Source organism: Leptopilina heterotoma, unplaced genomic scaffold (assembly GCF_015476425.1).
Source record: "Leptopilina heterotoma isolate Lh14 unplaced genomic scaffold, ASM1547642v1 Lhet_53, whole genome shotgun sequence".
NCBI classification, from domain to species: domain Eukaryota; kingdom Metazoa; phylum Arthropoda; class Insecta; order Hymenoptera; family Figitidae; genus Leptopilina; species Leptopilina heterotoma.
In genome coordinates, this window is record NW_025111115.1 from 596,602 (window position 1) to 614,699 (window position 18,098).

At 26.1% G+C, this 18,098-nt stretch overlaps 5 protein-coding genes across 5 annotated transcripts in view; 2 read left to right on the forward strand and 3 right to left on the reverse strand.

Annotated features, from left to right (window-relative positions):
- Positions 1-4,526, forward strand: part of LOC122508247 — a 28,661-nt gene extending 24,135 nt beyond the window's left edge. Inside the window, exon 13 of the mRNA XM_043621492.1 lies at positions 2,778-4,526. Within this exon, the coding sequence (XP_043477427.1) occupies positions 2,778-3,008 (231 nt within the window). The 3' untranslated portion in view covers positions 3,009-4,526. The remainder of the gene's footprint in view (positions 1-2,777) is intronic.
- Positions 4,527-6,239: 1,713 nt separating this feature from the next.
- LOC122508195 lies at positions 6,240-7,552 on the reverse strand. Its single transcript, XM_043621378.1, has 4 exons — positions 7,306-7,552; positions 7,097-7,184; positions 6,647-6,827; positions 6,240-6,561 (listed from the first exon to the last, which is right to left on the reverse strand). The coding sequence occupies exons 1-4, from the start codon at positions 7,375-7,377 to the stop codon at positions 6,357-6,359; spliced, it is 546 nt and encodes a 181-aa protein (XP_043477313.1). The 5' UTR covers positions 7,378-7,552; the 3' UTR covers positions 6,240-6,356.
- Positions 6,443-13,507, forward strand: LOC122508194 (dynein intermediate chain 2, ciliary). The gene is made up of 15 exons (XM_043621377.1): positions 6,443-6,579; positions 8,095-8,221; positions 8,463-8,573; positions 8,654-8,855; positions 8,945-9,046; positions 9,108-9,259; positions 9,342-9,425; positions 9,677-9,863; positions 10,014-10,175; positions 10,391-10,534; positions 10,761-10,867; positions 10,984-11,161; positions 11,484-11,715; positions 11,802-12,035; positions 12,298-13,507. The coding sequence occupies exons 2-15, from the start codon at positions 8,150-8,152 to the stop codon at positions 12,476-12,478; spliced, it is 2,148 nt and encodes a 715-aa protein (XP_043477312.1). The 5' UTR covers positions 6,443-6,579; positions 8,095-8,149; the 3' UTR covers positions 12,479-13,507.
- A 93-nt stretch (positions 13,508-13,600) lies between these two features.
- Positions 13,601-15,867, reverse strand: LOC122508196 (fukutin-related protein). Its single transcript, XM_043621379.1, has 3 exons — positions 15,042-15,867; positions 14,704-14,961; positions 13,601-14,627 (listed from the first exon to the last, which is right to left on the reverse strand). The coding sequence occupies exons 1-3, from the start codon at positions 15,495-15,497 to the stop codon at positions 13,857-13,859; spliced, it is 1,485 nt and encodes a 494-aa protein (XP_043477314.1). The 5' UTR covers positions 15,498-15,867; the 3' UTR covers positions 13,601-13,856.
- Positions 15,868-15,991: 124 nt separating this feature from the next.
- Positions 15,992-17,966, reverse strand: LOC122508197 (ATPase ASNA1 homolog). The gene is made up of 6 exons (XM_043621380.1): positions 17,542-17,966; positions 17,181-17,389; positions 16,984-17,089; positions 16,728-16,878; positions 16,320-16,628; positions 15,992-16,204 (listed from the first exon to the last, which is right to left on the reverse strand). The coding sequence occupies exons 1-6, from the start codon at positions 17,682-17,684 to the stop codon at positions 16,085-16,087; spliced, it is 1,038 nt and encodes a 345-aa protein (XP_043477315.1). The 5' UTR covers positions 17,685-17,966; the 3' UTR covers positions 15,992-16,084.
- Positions 17,967-18,098: the final 132 nt, after the last annotated feature.

Consider the following 18,098-nt stretch of genomic DNA (forward strand, 5'->3'; position numbering starts at 1 on the left):
ATAAATAAGGATAATAGATCCAGGTCTTTTAGTCCCGAGGAGAAATCAATAGGTGACACGATTTTAGAGGGACAAACATTTTATGAAAACGATAGGAATTTTAACAGCAAACCTTCGATTAGATCGCGATCACTTGAAGCGAGACGAAAATCCAAACTCAATGTTACTTTCGCTGATGAAACTGTTTTTGACGTTATCAATTATGACGAGAATTCTCTCTCAGAAGACGAGGAGAAAGATTCGACTGCTTCCTCAATTCTAGAAGATTCGGAAGATCAGATTTCTTCAAAAAATTCGGAAAATCATTTTTCAAAAATAAACAAAGAATCGAAAAATAACCAACCTTTAGTTTATCATGATTTAAATAGAAGTCAGTCTTCATATCGTTTACAGAATATTGATTTTTACTCTCCAATTATCGAACTACCGGAAAATGAAAGTGAAATGAATTTAGAATCAAATCCTCAAATTTCCACCTCAGCCAAAGGAATTGCCTTCACAATTCCAATGGTTGACAATTCTTCATTGGAAAACGAAAACAATAAATCTCATTTAAAGGAAAAATTCATCGAAAAATTGAAATCACGGAAAATTCATAACGAAGGGGAAACAAAAAGTAAAAATTGCAAATCAACAGAATTTGTGAAATTCGAAAAAAATTGTCAAAATGATAAAAAGCGGGAAACTCCAAGTCTAAGAGATTCAGTATTAAGACCTTCTTCGTCCCACAAGGAAAGTAAAATCGACGATAATAATTTAAAACTGGAAAATAATAAAACTCTCTCTAGCAACGAAAAGAAAACGAAAAAAACTCCCAATTCGAATTCAACAAAAAAAGAAAAACAAGAATCAAGACCCTCATCAGTTTCGTCGAGAAGAAGTCAAGAAAGTAACGTCACAACAAGATCAAAATCTTTAGATAGAAATTTTTTAAAAAAAGATAATAAAAAATCTCCAAATTTACCGAGAAAACAGAAAGATTCATTAAAAAGTCCAAATAGCAATGAAACTGTAATAATAAATCCTACTGAAAATAGTACCGAAAAAAAAGAGGATAAAAATTCCGAAGAGGTGACAAATTTCCAAACAAATAAAATTGACGAAACGAAGAAAAATTTGAAGAAAAATTCACTCAAGAGGCGTGTAATTGATTCACTTAGTAAATTGAAACCAAAATCGTCCGAAATACAAAATTCGAAAATAAATGAAAAATCGATAAAAAAAGTAGAGGAAAAAAATTTAATGAAAAAAATCGACAATAGTAATAACGCACTTGTAGCAAATTGTCAAAATATCGAAACTCCTGGTGTAAAACACGGACAATTGAAAAATCGTGTAAATAATCTAAAGCGGTCCCGAGTGTGCTCAAAAAGTGTTTCGCAATCAATTCTCCCGTCACCGAATATTTTCAATTTTCCCCGTTATTCAAAAGAAGCGCAACGTTTATTAATTAAAAAATACACAAACCCAGTGAATCTGTCAAGTGTGAGTAAATGTAAATTTGAAAAAACGAAAAAATCCCTAACAAAGAAAAATGATTTAAAAGAAATTACACCAAATTTACATTCATTACCGAAAATCGAACCGAATTATCAAAGAATAACAAAATCGAAAACATCAAATTTTTTAGAAACAATCGTCGATGTTGATAAAAATGAAATGAATAGTCAAAATTTACAGATTGTCACTTATCCACTAGAAACGTCGAAATTTCAAGAAATTCAAGTCGATTCAAATTCACTGTCACTGGCAAGTTTTTGTGATTCTGAAACAAGTATGACGCGAATGCTGCTCGAAACATCGAGAATTATAAAATCGAATTCAAAAGTTGAGGAGCATTTTTTTGCGAATGTTTTGAAAAGAACTAATGAAGAATGCTCCCTAGTGAAATTTAATGGTTGCCAATCGTCAAATAGAGAAAATAATAAGAATAACAATACAATGATTGAAATATGTCGCAATGAAAATTATGGTTTTATGAAAATTTCATCGAAGAGGAAAATTCCAACAACACGAATTATTGAAACGAAAAAAATTTTTAATACGACAATTAATGTACATTATGCTTGTAATTTTTTGAAAACGAACCGAACATTGTGTCGTCTTTCATTGTATCTCTATATTTACGGGATGCTCAGTATCATTTTGATATTTTTGAAAGTTAATCCTTGTAAATATTGCTTTTTTGGAAGCAATTTTTTTTTATAGTTTATGATTTTTTATTTCCTTTGCTTTTTTTATGTTGCGATTTATTTTTTAAATCTCAACCTTTGTTTTTATATTGTGCTTTATTTTCAAATTTCAAACCTTGTTTTTTATACTGTGATTTATTATATACACACGTTTGATAAAAAAATATATATTTAAAAAAGATTTTTTTAAGGTATGTATATTTTTAAAGTTTGGTTCAATTCATTCTTTAGTCAAAAAAATTTCCAAACGAATATTCTAAGGGAAAAATTGCTTTATTTTTTCTATGAAAAATTGTTTTCTTCTTGTGGACATATTAATTAATTTCTTTATTTATGATAATGAGCCGAATTGTTAAGAAAAAAAGTACCAACGAGAATGAAAATAAATAATCGACAAAAAAGAGCGCAGACATGAAGAACAAGAAATTATCGGAAAGGAGGCGACGAACAATAACAATTAACAAATAAGTTATTTTTCCACTAACATTTTTAACTAATTTACGAAAAAAAAATTTTGTTTGAATTATTTTAAATGAATTTGTTTAATTGTATTTCTGAATAATGAGTTAATTTTGTTGCTTTTAGATTGTTCCCGAAAAGAGAACGATTACTGGCACACTAAATGGAAGTACGCCGAGAAGACGTATAAATTCAACGCCAAAAATTAAAGCCACACCGTCAAGTGAAGCGAATAAAAAAGCTCGCGAAGCAAGGGAACAATCACGACGACAAATGATTGAAGAGAGGCGACGCGCAATGAAATCAATGACTAAAAATGAAAATAATTCTGTCGAGATTTTTATTCCCGAGACGTAACGGTAATTATTTCAATAAAAATTAGTTTCTTTTTAATGATTATTAAGAAAAAACAAAAAATTTAACGAGAATGCGCTTGAAAAATATATTTGTAAAAAATCATTATAGATTTTAAATGACGAATATAGGAAAATATAATATTAATTAAAATAATTATATAAAAAAAATAATTTATATTTAATATTCGTCATTTCTGCCGAGAATGTTAAATAAAAAATTAACCAAAAGAAAACGAGAAAAAAAAGATAGAAATGTAACAATTTTATAGTACCTATTCAAATTTTAATCGATATTTTAAATAATTAAAATCTTTCTATTTTCTTATTATTTTTTCTTTTATTTAACATTTTTAGCAAAAGATCGTCGCCTCATGAATTAAAACATTTTTTTATAGAATGAACGAAGGAACTTGTAAATATTGGTCAATTTTTAAATTTATTAATAATCTCTACTTCTTTTTGCGGGAGAAAATTTAACTTGGACTGAATTGATGCGAATTAAATTATTATAAACGTCGATGTAAATATTGTTGATAATCGTCTGAAAACAATTTTATGTGTGAACAGTAATTAATGACGATTTGCGTAAAAAACAGAAATGAGAAAAAGAGTAATTTAACGAATTTTAATTTTGTATTGTCAAATTTGTTTTTAAGAACACGAAAAAGTTCTTAAATTTGCTTTTGTTTTCGTTTTGCTTATTAATAATCCAATTTTTAAAAGTTTGTAATTTTACAAAAAAGAAAATTTCTATTTATATGACGAAATTATTTATTAAATGTTTATTTATTCTTTTCACAATGTCGTTTGCATGTCACGGGAAATTTTTAATTTTTCACGCACATAAATATAGAAAAAGAAAATATTGTAAAAAAAAGTAAAAGAAAAAGAAAATAATAGAAAAGCGAATGTTATGTACTAAAAAAATCTTTATCTTATTTTTTAGCAGTATATTTATTTTAATATGAGGAAAAAAAATGTTGCTAAATAGAAAAAGTAAAATTCGAATTCATTTTAAGTATAGACGATTAATGTGACATTCCGCAGATTTTTTTTTATTGAAAGAAAACTTAATCTTAAAATTGAAAAATCGAATATAAGATTTTTGCTTGCGTTAATTGCACAATGTGACCGATTTTAATGAATTTTACCAACCAAATAACACGAATACTCATTTACGTTAATTGTACATTCGATTAGATTTGTAAGAAGATCACAATCTCTAATTAGCCTTTTGAAAAATAGTTTGAAAATAAATTATTTTTCGTACGATAAAAATGCAGGGTTGAATTTTTTTAAATACAATGTTAATTAGGCTATAATCTATTAAATGATTAACAATTATTAATAGAAAAATGCGAAAAGAAATTTTAATCTAATTTGATTAATAATTATCAGATTGTTTGTTAATATTCTTGGTTAACGGAGATTGTGAGATCGAAGAGTTGTAATTATTTGTATAAACTAATAATCGTGTAAGCTTAAAGATAAATTATATAACTGCGAGTGATAGATATTATTTTAGCCTTTTATTTTTACGTCTGAATCTTCTAGTGCCTATTATTCCATTTATATAAAGTAGTAATTTATATTCAGAACGAAATCTTTTTTTCCTTGGTTATTTGTTTCTTTTTTTAAATACGCACATTTTCGTTTGTTTTCAAATAATTATTGAATTCACTCTTTTCTTTTTAGTAAATATAATAATACGCTTATAAAAAAATTGTAACAATTATATTCAACGTTTTACGAATATTCTATTAAAGTAAAAAAAAAAAAAGAAAAATTAATGTACGGCTTCATTTAGTTGCTAATTAATATAAATATTGTTATTTATGGAATCTGAGAAAAAAAATTTCTTTTTTATTAAAACGAAATATCAATTATATATATTTTATACAATATATTATATCGAAATTCGCTGAGAATTATAATTTTTAAATTGTATGTTTTCTAATGAAATTTAAATATATGCTAACATTTTAATAATTCAATTTTATCTAATAGTGAAAAAAAACCCCTAAAAAATCTCCTTAAAATAATTTTTAGTTTTACGTAAATTACTAAAATTTCTTTGATTACTAACAAAATAATACTTTGAAGAAGATTTTTTTAGTTTAGAAACACAAGGACGAGGGAAATTTTTCAAAACTTAAATTTTATAAAGAGTTGCAAATTATTGTCCATCGCTCAATATTTTTGGTAAGAATTCTTTTTCCTTCTGTTCTCTAATTTATGTAAACTTTTTTTTCTTTTAATTAAAACGGAAATATTTATTTATTTAACATTAAATTTAATTTATTTTAATTCAATTCACTTTTTTTCCAGGTCATTGCTGCCATTTGTCAAACTTGTTATATTTAATTTCAAATTCGCAGCTGTTGACAAAACAAGGACAATTTTCAAGGGCAATAATTTCGAGAGAAAAAATATTCACTGCAGATCTATAGAAATCTCGGGTAATTTACGATTCTAATTTTATTGATATCAATTATTTACATTTGTTGATTAATTTTTAATTTATTTTAATTATTATTTATATTCATTTATATTTGGAAATTAAATGCAAACTATTTTTTTTAAAGGCAGAGCATCTTTATTTTATTACAAATAAATAGTATTTACATTAAATATTGTTTGCGCTTTAAAATATACACTTTTTAGCGGAAATAAATATTTTGTGCGCTTTTAATAGATTTTTACAATTTATTATTTGTATATAATATTGGAAAATTATTGAGTTTGAAACGATGGCTATGTAAATATTTGCATTAATTCAATAGTCTCTATTTATACATTTTATATTTCTTTTCACCATTAACAGTCTAACGTATAAATATTTCATGCGACTGACTCACTTTTTGGAATTAAATTTATGCAATTAGTCCTTTTATTGGCAAATTTAAATTATATCCCTTTTTCTGTAAATAATATTTGGCAACTCGAGCATATTTTCGAAAATTGTAGATAGAATATATTTGGAACTATTTTTTTTTTTGCAGATATGATATTATTTATTATTTTTTAAAATTTAATTAAAAATATTCTCTTTGAAAATAAAATTAGTTTTTGAATTTCTTTTTATAATTGAATAATTTAGCAAATTGTGATAAATAATAAGAATAAATCATTGAAAAAAAAAAATTAAGTATTTTAGGTAAAACTATTATTATTGAAAAATTTGAATTCTAGTTTTTTAGAAGAAAAGTATTTTTTTACTAGTTCTAAGAAAGAAAAATATTCTAGAGAATAATTATTTCTAATTCGTTAATGTCGAAAGAATAATTATTACCTATATTATAAATATTTTTCATCGATTGTTATACTGTTGTTTGTAAATTGAAAAATACTATAAAATATGACATTGACAAGAAAAACAACGGGATGGTGTATAAGTTCTTGTATCAGACTGACTTGTTTCAATTGATTCCAGATTTAAAGAATCCTCGCTGCCTTCGCTTAAAACTTCAATACTGAATGGATCAGTGAGATCCTTAAGGATTTTATTTCCAATTTTTGTCCTCGACATGGGAATAAGTGCCATTTCTTCTTCGCTGGAGAAAAAAAGAAAGGTGATGATAACAATAATGATGAAAAAAGTTTTTAATTATCTTTTGGATTTTAAATTAAACATTATACCTCCCACTGTCGCTGTTGCATAATTCAACGAGGGGAAGATTTTTCTTCTTCTTCTGGGGAATTGGTAACCTTTGAATGGGAATTATTCCAATTCCAGGACTCACATTGCAATCATCATTATTGGAAAGTTTCATATATTCTGAACTTTTTTGAATTCTTTTCGCTTGCTCTATGCGTGCTTCTGAAAATGAAGAAAAAAAAATTCTTATTTCGAAAAATTTTGAAATTTTAGAATTAAAAATATTCGATGATAAAAAAAGGATTATTCTTTTAATACTTTTTTTTCAAATAAAATTGTATAAAATGTAAATAAACCATTTTAATTAAAGTAATTAAAACTTTGAAATAGTTGTGAAAACAGTAAAAATTTGTGTTAATTATGAAAACGAAAAATTCAAAAACAAAAAGAAACGAAATTGAAAATTCAAATTTTTATAGTTATTTATTTACCAAGTTTTCTTTGTAAATGTTTTGTCGTTGCTGTTCGTCGATTAATTATTGAATTATTACTGCTACTGCTGCTGCTGCTATCACTTGCCTATAAAAATATATTTTTGTTATTAAATAATGCACATTTCGTTAATATATTTTTTAATATTTAAAATATATTTTTATTCAAATAAATTATTTTCAATTTTTAAAAAACATATTTTTTTTACCGCAAATAAAATTTCGTCTTCTAAATTAACATTATTTTTTGGATCACTATCTATTCCACTGTCTTCAGTCATATTTTTTGTGTTTTCCAGGATTTTTTATTATAAAAAAGAAATGTTACTATTTTCGTTTGATTTTTACAGAACAATTTAATTATTTAGAAAAATCTGCTTAAAATCTTCTTGAAAATAAACATTTGACACGAAAACATGACAACTTATCTCATTTCGTCTATTATTGATTTTCATTTCCACAATTGCGCATGCCACAAATTCAAATAATTATTCTACAATCTTTTTTTTTTTTTTGTAAATTATAAATAAAAATATATTTACAATAATTATATTATAATCATTGTCACGAAATGAATATTTGTTAACATTTTTAATAATTAAAAAAATTCTTCTTGGGAAATATTTTTTTGTTTTTTTAATTTTAAAAATTTGAACTTATTGAGGAACAAAATTAAAATTCTTTTTTTGTTTACTGAAAATAATTGACTTTTTAATAAATTATTTTTGAAAATAAAGTTATAATTAAAGAAATAATTTTTTTTGTCCTCAATTATGAAAATCATTGCCATGGAAACGAAAACAATGTAAGAAGTGTGAACTGAGATAATTTGGTTACATAATTTTATTTTTGAATGTTTAGTTTAATTTTTCTGATTTTTGAGAAAAGTAAATAAAAATTTTACAATTGTTTTTAAAATAATATTTGTAATTTCAAAATTAGTGGTATTTTTCAATTCGTCATAAGCGATTATAATCTTTTGTTTGTTTTCTATGTAGGTTGTCACCGGACAGTTAATGAGTGAATCATGGAAAAAATTTAAATAAACAAATAATGCATCCAACAAAACCAACAATGTCAGCAGGGATTCAGAAGAAACAAATTTCCAGACTTCCTGAAGTTTATGTAAATTACAAAAAAATTTTTAATAATTTAATCAAAAATTTTACGAAGTTTTCTTTTTGTATTACTATTTTTTATTTGGTTTGTTTATTTTTATTAGTATTTTTATTAGAATTTTTTATTCGTATTTTTAATTTGTATTTTTCTATTAGTATTTTTCATTAGTATTTTTAATTAGTATATTTCTATTATTTTTTATATAAAAATACATTTTGACAATGGAGTGAATTTTTTATTTTGACAGTCAAGTGGAAGTAAAAGTCGTGCTTCGCGTTTGGATTTAATGGGAAATGAAGAGTGGACACGAACTAAAACTCTTCTCAAGCCGGACGACCAATTGCAATTAACGGAAAATGTAAGATTTTCTTTTTCTTTTCTAATTTTTTTATTCTGAAAAATAATTGAAATACTTATATTTAATAAATTGTTTTGCAGGAATTACAAGAGGAAATCGCCCGAGTATTACAGATACAAAACACGAGGATACCTGACAATCTGGTAGAATGGTCCTGGAAGCAGAGGGAATTTATTCCGGTGCCGAATCCACCAAATATTGTGACTATTCTCAATGTTCCTGGTATTCTTTTGCACAAAGATTCCGAAGAGGCGAAAATGCAATTGTCCGGTGGACTTATTGGTAATTAATTATTATTAATATATTATTTATTTTATTATTCACAATTACTTATTTTTTTTATTTATAATCGAATTTTCATTGATTTGTAGCCGACTCACAAGAAGAGGAAGTTTCGGTTTCTGAAGAATTTGAGGAACAAATGGCGGAGGAAGAAGAGGAAAGAGAAGACGAAGAAGTAGGAGAAGAAATAGGTAAAATTTGTTTACGAGGATTTTTTTTACAATAAAATTGAATTTCTTTTTCTATTCATAGAAGATGAGTCTGAGGAGCAAGGGAAAGAACCGCAGGTCGAAGTTGAACAGGAAATAGACGAAGAAGAAGTCGAGAAAGCAAAACCGAAAAAAGTACCGAATCAGTTCAATTTTTGTGAAAGAGCAACTTTGACGTACAATAATCCTATTCGAGTCAGTTGATAATTATAATATAATTAAAATATTGAACTAAAATCTAAAATTTATCGATTAAAATAATTTTATTTTAACAAAGGACATGAGTACGCAAACGGTGCCGCCTCCAAGTGCTTCATACAGTGCGGACGTTTACCAGTGGACTATTTACGACGACTATCAAGTATGATTAATTTTTTAATATACAGTTTTTCACTGCCAACTCAATTTTTAATTTATTAATTTTGTATTTAAATTAATTTTCTATTTTCAAGTTTACAGTAAATCTTTATCGACATAATGAAAAATGTTCTTTTTATTTATCTTTCTTGTTTCGCTTCTGCCGGGAACAAAATAATTTTATTATCATTTTACAATAATTTATATTTTTATATAAAAAATTTTTGTAACAGATCCTTTTCTTGGGAGTTGTAGGAAGACTATGAACGTCAGCAGAAGGAAAAGGAGAAGGAGAAAAAAGTTCCCGCACCGCAGACTAAAAAGGAAGAATCAAAAAAACAATCGCACTTGGAAGTCGTGGCTGTAACAAATAGAATGTTACAAGCCGCCAAAACATTGGAACGAATGGTGAATCAGAATATTTATAATGAAATATTACAAGGTACAAAAACAATTGTTGAAGTTTAATTTTTATTTCTGTTTATTTATCAAGAAATTAAATTTTTTGTTTGCCTCGTGAAAAATGATTAAATCGAATTTTTTGTTTACCTCGTAAAGAATTATTAAAGGAAATTTTTTTTTTAATTAATAGATTACAGATATTGGGATGATCCAAGCGATGAATTTAAAGATGGAGAAGGTTCTTTGTTACCCTTGTGGAAATTTAATTATGAGAAAACGAAGAAACACGACGTCACAGATTTATGTTTTAATAGCAGATACTACGATTTGTTCGCCGTCTCGTTTGGAACAAGTAAAGTTATTTATTTATCTTGAAATTAAAATAACAAATTATTATAATAAATAAATAAATTATGAATGTTATTATTAATTTACTATTATAAATAAATATTTTACTACAATTAAATAATAATATTAATTGATTATAATAATTATTATTATATATAATTTTAATAAACATTAAAATTTGTAATCAAGTTGACAAAAATAAATATTTTTTTATTGCAGTGTCTTTCGATAGTTCTATAACAATGGGAGTTGTTTGCTTATTCAGTTTGAAGAATCCTTCATATCCGGAGTGGATTTGTTCAACAGAATCGCCTGTCATGTGTTTAGATTTTAATACACAGCATCCACATCTCTTAGTTATAGGTAAATTATTTTAAAAAATTTATGTATTTCCTATTTAAATATAATTTTTTTTATTTTTTTAAATACATAGATATAATATTTGATAAAATTAAAATTTAGATTAATAGTAATTAAATATTTAAATTAATAATACAATTTTAGATTAAATTTATTTGTTTTGATGAATTTTCCAATAAGAAGAAGTAAACTAAGATTAATTACTTAAGAAAATGCGATTTTTTTTAAGGTACTATGGACGGATCAGTTGCAGTCTACAATGTAATTTTACCATCTTCTGCTCCTCAATATAAAAGTAATGATGTCAATCAAAAACACGCTGGAATTGTTTGTCAGGTAAGAATTTTAATGGAAAAGAAATTTTCTAAAAATGTCTTTCTCGATTAAATTTTTTATTCCAAAAAATTTGCTTACAATTTTTCTTCTTCAATTGGAATTTACTTTTATTTCAGGTATGCTGGGCCTCGGATACAGAAGAAGGAAATCTTGCTTTCTACAGCATTAGCATTGATGGAAAAATTAATTATTGGGTATTATTGCAAAATGATCTTGGATTTACTACTATAATGACACTTTTTCTCGATTCATCTCCAATAACGGGACCTGACGGTACAATTGTTACATTAAAAAGTAAGAATTTCTTTCAAATATTATAATTTAATAATGGAAATACTAAAAAATAAAAATTTTAGATAATTAAATTCCAAAATCTCTCTGCATAATCAGAATTTACTGATTTTTAATTCCTTCATTGAATTTGTTTAGATTTCAGTTATTTTCTTTAATTTAATAAAAACAGAATAATTTTCTTAACAATTATTAATAAATTGAAATTATTATTCAGTTTAAATTATTATCAAGTTTTTTCGATTTCTTTTAATCATTTTTTAATTAATTAAGAACAAATTGATGTAAAATTTACTAGTGAATAAAAATGTCTTTTTCGTTACAGGTTGTGGTACGTGTATAGCGTTTCATCCAAAAGATAAAAATATTTTTCTTGTCGGCACAGAAGAAGGGACAATTTACAAGTGCAATACGGCTTACAACAGCGTTTACATGAGAACTTATGAAGAAGCTCACAATATGCCGGTTTACAAAATTGCTTTTAATAAATATAATTCGAATATTTTTGCAAGTTGTTCTGGCGATTGGAGAATAAAAATCTGGGAAGACGATCGTCCGTAAGATAAATTACTGAGAAGAATAAAACAAAACAAAAAAATACTAAAATATTAAAATTTATTAAAAAATACTTTTAATTTTTTAGAGAACCACTTTTTATGTTTGATCTTGGAGTACCAATTGGTGATGTACAATGGGCTCCTTATAGTTCGACGGTATTCGCTTGTGTTTCAAGTGATGGGAAAGTCACCGTATTTGATTTGAATGTTAATAAATATCGACCAATTTGCTCACAAGCTATTGTCAGTAAAAAGAAGAATAAACTCACTCGACTTGCATTCAATGATGCTCTACCTTTCATCATTGTTGGCGATGACAAGTAAGTTTTTTTTAATCCTAAAATTTAACTCTTTATTTTTTTATAATTAAAATTTGTTTTCTTTTTAATTTTTTTTTTTTTGCTTTAAATTTTGACTGGAAATATTTTATCAAAATTTAAATTTTACAAATATTTTTCAATTATCTTTTTCTCTAGTATTTCGTAAAAAAGATTTATTAGTATTTTATTAAATAATCAGTACTTTATAAGAAATAATTAGTATTTAATAAAAATATTATGAAAATATACAATTTTTTAATAGGGGCACAGTACATACGCTAAAATTGTCACCAAATTTGAGGATAAAAGTGAAACCAACAAAGAAACAAACACATTTATCAAGTGCAGAACTAGAAACTATGAAATTAGAAAAATTATTGAGTTTTGTTAGGGAACCAACAACGTTAACACCTCCAAAAGATGTAAGAGTTTTAAAGCAGTAAAAAATTTCTTGAAAATAGAGAAAATTTAAATAAAAAAAGTAATTTATAAATTATATTTCATTATTGAAATTATGAATTGAATAATTAAATTAAAATAGTATTATAGGTTTATCAGTTTAGTATTAGTTTCAGTTTAATTAAAAATAATTAACCGATTAAATATGTCAAAGATTTAAAAAAATATGTTTATGCGAAAGAGAATAACTAGAAAAATTCGTTTTTACTGAAAGAGACTAAATTTTTTTATTCAACAGTAACAATCTATCAATACATATGAAAATGAAACAATGTATATATAAATATACATATATATATATTATATATAATATTTAAATATTTATCTTCTTCATTCATACACTCTACACAATGATACATTTTATGTATCAAATCAATTCTCGACAGGCAGAGGAAAATCGATTTTTTAAGAAAGCGCTTTTTTTTATTAAAGTTAAAAATAGTTTATTACCTATAGTTATTTAAATGAATTTTGGACTTTACTGAGATTACAAAAATTTCACGGGCTTTCAAACTCCTTTCAATATTTTCGAATTTTTTTCACAATTTAATTCTTTATTTTTTCCATTTTCTGAGGTAAAAAAACTGCTTTATTTTCATTATTTAATTTTAATTTCCCGTTAGTTTTAAATTGACAAAATTTTATTAATTGAATTGTTGAATTTTTCTTGATACACAAAATTGTCTTTTATCTATTTTGAAAATTTGTATAGAAAAAAGAATTTTTTATTGCCAAGACAAATTTCTTATTTAAGGAACAAATTTGTTCAGTCAGCCCAAAATTGATGTCTCAGTTTTTATTTTGAGAAATCGTATTTTTCATTTAATGTCTAGTAAATATTTTTGGTATATTTATATTTAAAAAAATGGTATTATGTTTTTTTCGAAAATTTTACTAAACTATGTTCTGTGTATCTTTTTTAATAATTATAAATTCGAGTGTGTATTTGATGCATGCTCTTTATATTTATATTTTTTTTACTGACTCAAGCAAAATATTTTGAATAATCGCAAGATTCGTTAACTTTATTAATAGTTGATTTATTTCAAAAATGGAAAAAAATTCATTTTCTGTTGAAATAAAGACCATCACTTAAAATTAATTAAATATTAAATATTATAACGTCTACAGATAAAAAATATATAAAAAATTCTCAAAGTCTTAATGAGAAAATCGTAACTATTAAAATTGAATTCAATAATCAACAAGTTGAATAAAAAAATAACACCTATTTCTAATACACATATATAAATCCCTTGAGATATCACATTTGATGAAGAATCAGTCTGACTGAAACGGATAAATAAGAAAATTTATTGATTTATTTTCTTTTTGGAAGACTACTTAATTTTTCATTTCTTTTTAATCCAAAGATATTTTGCCCGGTATCTCTGGATTTTCAATGACTCCTTTATAATATTTGATTTCTAAAAAATCGCGTATATTATTTGGACTAGGAACTTGACGACCGGCAAAATCAATTGTTGACATTGGATGTAAAAATTGTTCGGGAAAATCCCGATTTCTCATGAACCATGCGTCTCGAATCATTGTTCCATTATTCGAATAAAATGGCAATAAATTCACGTGTAAACGATTTACCTTTGAATATTGTATTTTAAAAAATTCACCCTCAGTCGCTTTCTCCCAAACGAAACCGTGATTATCGATAATTGGCTTATTTTGTGCTTTTACTAACCATGGCGATCGTCCCAGGTCGTCGCGATTAATTCCAATTTCAACTTCATGATGCCATGGCAGAATGTCGCCATTTCTCATTGCGCCCAGCAGTGAATTGCCCTCGAGCCAAAAACGAATTCCAACTTCTTCGAGTTTATCGAAAACGTGATAGGCCACTTTTCTGAGACTCGCGAGACAACACGGTGGTGTGTATCTATTTTGATAGAGATACGATGGCACGCCGTTTACGACTGATCCGAAACAGCGGACAGTTTCTCTCGAGCAGCCGTACCATTCGACGACACTCGAGGGTCGTATGACTTTTTTTATGCCAAATTTCTCCAGCATCGCTCGCTCTCGACTGCGATGTAGTTGTTGCACCTTCCACTGGGTCTGTTGACTACGGTACAATGGCCTCCCCTCGTTGAAACGATGTTTTCGTAAAATATTCACCTGAATATTATAGTTATGATTAACTATTAATAAAAAATATATTCTCAAAGAAAGAAGAGTTGAAATAAATGTTTACCTTAACTCCAATGGCCCTTGTTTGCAAGTAAATTGAATCGGTGAATGGCAACATGAATGGATCGGATAATTTCTTTAATAAAGAAGTCTCTAACATGATGACATGCCTTCCAATCACAGCATCACAAATCGTACCACCAACATTTTGGATCTTTAAACTCCATTCTTTAATTTTCAAACCCATATTTAAACAGCTCAAGGAATTTTTACCAACTGCAACACTTGTCATTCCAAATTTTGTCACATGATTGATCATATCCTTTGAAAGAGAAACAGAAAATTCAAGTATTAAAAATTACTTTTTAAAAGGAATAGAATATTTCTCTTCTTCCCACATACCTGTAACATGTGCTTACTCGATATTCTGGTTGAATCCGGAACAATGAGAATAAATTTTGTACGTACGTAAAATAGGGGATTACGTTCGTCAAATGATTTATTAAAGTCCGGCTGTAAATTGACGAGTCGTAAATTTTGTGTATTATTTGATAGATTCAATTCAAGCGGCGGATAGGGTAATTCATCGCAGACTATTAAAATTTGTATTATTGGAAATGAATTTAATATTGACTCCACTGTTGATGCGACATCATTTTCAAATGTTTCGAACTGTCTTATTACAACCGTAACAAGACGTGCGAGACGTCGATGAAATTTCTGTGGATTTTCACTAATATTCGAAATATCCTTTAAAGATTTATTTTGTACTGTGAATAACCTCCAAATTTTATGCCACACTATTATATTGCCTAATAATATTAAAATTAATATTCCCCTTGCGAAACGGAATCGCATTTTATTTTTAGGAAATCCTAAATGCCAATTTCATCATTCAATAATTTTTGCCTTGTTTTCTTTTATCTTTTCTTTTAATTCTGATTTAAACGAACATTATAACAATCCTTTCGGTTTCATCCTCGTGAGAGCAAAGGGTGAATATAAACTGGAAACTTAAAGTTGCGCGTGAAACAAAATGTCAATGCGCTAAAGTTCAATCCACTTTTCAATCATTTTTTTTCCTACGATCATTGATTAAAATAATCCTCCACTATTTTGCAACTATAATGATTCTTTATAAAAAATCTTTATTAGAAAAGAAAATAGAATTAGGAATTCCAAAAATTCTTCTAATTATTAAAAATTTATTAATTAGAATGAATGAAAAGTTTTAAATTTATATTTACAGATTGAATATTAAGAAAATTTTATTAATAAATACAAATCTAATTTAGATTTAGAAAAAAATGGAATAAACAAAAAATTACGTAAAAATGGAGAAAGAATTGAAGTCTTGTTAACATTTTTTCTATATTAAAATATATAAAATAGTAGATTATGGTATTGAAGAAAGAAAAAGAGGATTCGAAGAACTTGTATTATGATCACGGTTTGTAAGGCGTGAGAAGATTTTCCGAAAAATCTTTGACATGTTCCACACCACGCACCTCTCTTTCAAGTAGAGGCAATTTCGTCACGTGAAAGTCTTCGTATAAATCCATGATCTTTAAAAAAAACAAAAAACTTTTCAGTATATACAGAAAAAATTCATAGTTCAATTATTATAAAATTAATAATAAAAATTAAATTATTGTAAAAAATAATTTAAAAAATTGTTACCTGATCTAAATATTTATCCTGGATTTTTCGCCTTGAACGACACAATCTACAAGGCACTTCACCCTCTTTCAAGAATAATAATTGATTAACAATTATATTGTGAGTGTCTATTCCACATTTTGTTAATTCTTGAACCAGTCTTTCAGTTTCATAAAGTGATAAAAATTCTGCTATACAAACACAAACGAATGTCGTTTGCTCGGGATCTTTAAATTGCTCATTAACTTGTCGTATTATTGACAACATTTCTTCCATTTTTTGTGAAAATGTGTCAATATTAAAGTCTGACATTCCCAATAAGGAACTAATCTAAAAAATCAAAATTATAATCAAATTTAAGTAAATAATTTAATAATAATAATAGTAAAAGTATTAAATTATAAATTGAAAATAAAAAATATATTTTACCTGTGAAATGAAGGGACTGATTTTCATCCTGAGACGCATTAATTTCCCTAAACCTTTTTCAACGACTTGGGGAAAGGACAATAACCTCAATGTGTGTCCTGTTGGAGCAGTGTCGAACACCACAACGGAAAAATTCATACCCTTTACTAATCTTTTTTGTAAAAAAGAAAAAAAATTATTTAGATAAATATCCATTAAATTGTTTTTAATAATTAATTTTTCAATTATTTTTCTAGTTTAAATAAATAGTATTTACTTCATAACTTCTGCATAACTCATTGCTTCGTCAATTCCGGGAAATGATCCAACAATATCTTGTATAACACTTCTACTTAAACGCATCGCTTCTCCACCTCCGGCACCTTGAAAATTACATTTTATGTAAATTAGATTTTTTGTTTTATAAATTTTACTTGAAAACATTATTTTGCAATAAAATGATATTTTACAAACCCATTTCATTTTCAAAATATTCATCCGGCAATTCATTTACACCAACATTGGGATCAATTTCCATTGCAAATAGATTTTCAAAACCTCGAACTAATGTTGGCACTTTACTGAATTTTTGATCGAATGCATCTGAAATATTGTGCGCTGGATCTGTCGATATAATTAGTACATTTTCACGAACTTTTGATAATTGTACCGCTAGCGAACAGCTGTAATTTGGAAAATTCATACATAGTTCAAATTATACAATTGTATCAAAAAATCAAATAGATAGAATTGGAGATGATTTAAAATAAATTTAGTTATTTAATTGAAAAAAATACTTATTTTGTTTTTAATAAAAATTTCTTTGCCACGTTACCTGCAGGTTGTTTTTCCAACACCACCTTTTCCTCCTACGAAAATCCACTTGAGGGATCTTTGTTCAATAACATTTTTAAGGGATGGTTCGTATTCTAAATCGTCCACGTGAAGTGCAGTTGGTTCTTCAGCAGGTTCAGTCATATTTACAAATTTTTATGGAAAATATTTTCGATTAAAAATATCTATTTTGGTAGTTTTTCTTTCCTTGGAAGAAGTTGTTTTGGGTAAAAGCTTAAGGTAATAAAAATTATAATAGAATATAATTTTTGTTAATTTGAATTAAGAACACAAAGTCCAAATTACACAATGTATTTATAATTATTTCTATTTCTTTCTAGAGAGACTAGAGAGATAAAGAATAATTTAAATGATCAATTATTATGATCATGATTAGGACAATTTTAACAACTATTTGAAGGTTAGATTTTTATGCGCATGCGTTGATTTTGACACACCTTAAGGTAATTCACATGTAATGCTGAATCGCATTTGTCAGTGTTACAAACTCCAGTCGACATTTTTATTCGATTTAGAATTTTGGGAAATTTCATACGA

Bases quoted from the DNA above. Each gene is read 5' to 3' on its own strand.
- LOC122508196 (XM_043621379.1), bottom strand. From the start codon at position 15,497: ATGCGATTCCGTTTCGCAAGGGGAATATTAATTTTAATATTATTAGGC. The intron at 14,962-15,041 runs GTATGTGGGAAG...TCTCTTTCAAAG, and splicing joins CGAGTAAGCACATGTTACAG to GATATGATCAATCATGTGAC. The intron at 14,628-14,703 runs GTAAACATTTAT...TATAATATTCAG, and splicing joins CAAGGGCCATTGGAGTTAAG to GTGAATATTTTACGAAAACA.
- LOC122508195 (XM_043621378.1), bottom strand. From the start codon at position 7,377: ATGACTGAAGACAGTGGAATAGATAGTGATCCAAAAAATAATGTTAAT. The intron at 7,185-7,305 runs GTAAAAAAAATA...ATATTTTTATAG, and splicing joins AAGACGAAATTTTATTTGCG to GCAAGTGATAGCAGCAGCAG. The intron at 6,562-6,646 runs GTATAATGTTTA...TTTTTTCTCCAG, and splicing joins TGCAACAGCGACAGTGGGAG to CGAAGAAGAAATGGCACTTA.
- LOC122508194 (XM_043621377.1), top strand. From the start codon at position 8,150: ATGCATCCAACAAAACCAACAATGTCAGCAGGGATTCAGAAGAAACAA. The intron at 9,864-10,013 runs GTACAAAAACAA...TTTAATTAATAG, and splicing joins TTATAATGAAATATTACAAG to ATTACAGATATTGGGATGAT. The intron at 11,716-11,801 runs GTAAGATAAATT...TTAATTTTTTAG, and splicing joins ATCTGGGAAGACGATCGTCC to AGAACCACTTTTTATGTTTG.
- LOC122508197 (XM_043621380.1), bottom strand. From the start codon at position 17,684: ATGACTGAACCTGCTGAAGAACCAACTGCACTTCACGTGGACGATTTA. The intron at 17,090-17,180 runs GTTTGTAAAATA...GTAATTTTCAAG, and splicing joins ATATTTTGAAAATGAAATGG to GTGCCGGAGGTGGAGAAGCG. The intron at 16,879-16,983 runs GTAAATACTATT...TTTACAAAAAAG, and splicing joins AGTTATGCAGAAGTTATGAA to ATTAGTAAAGGGTATGAATT.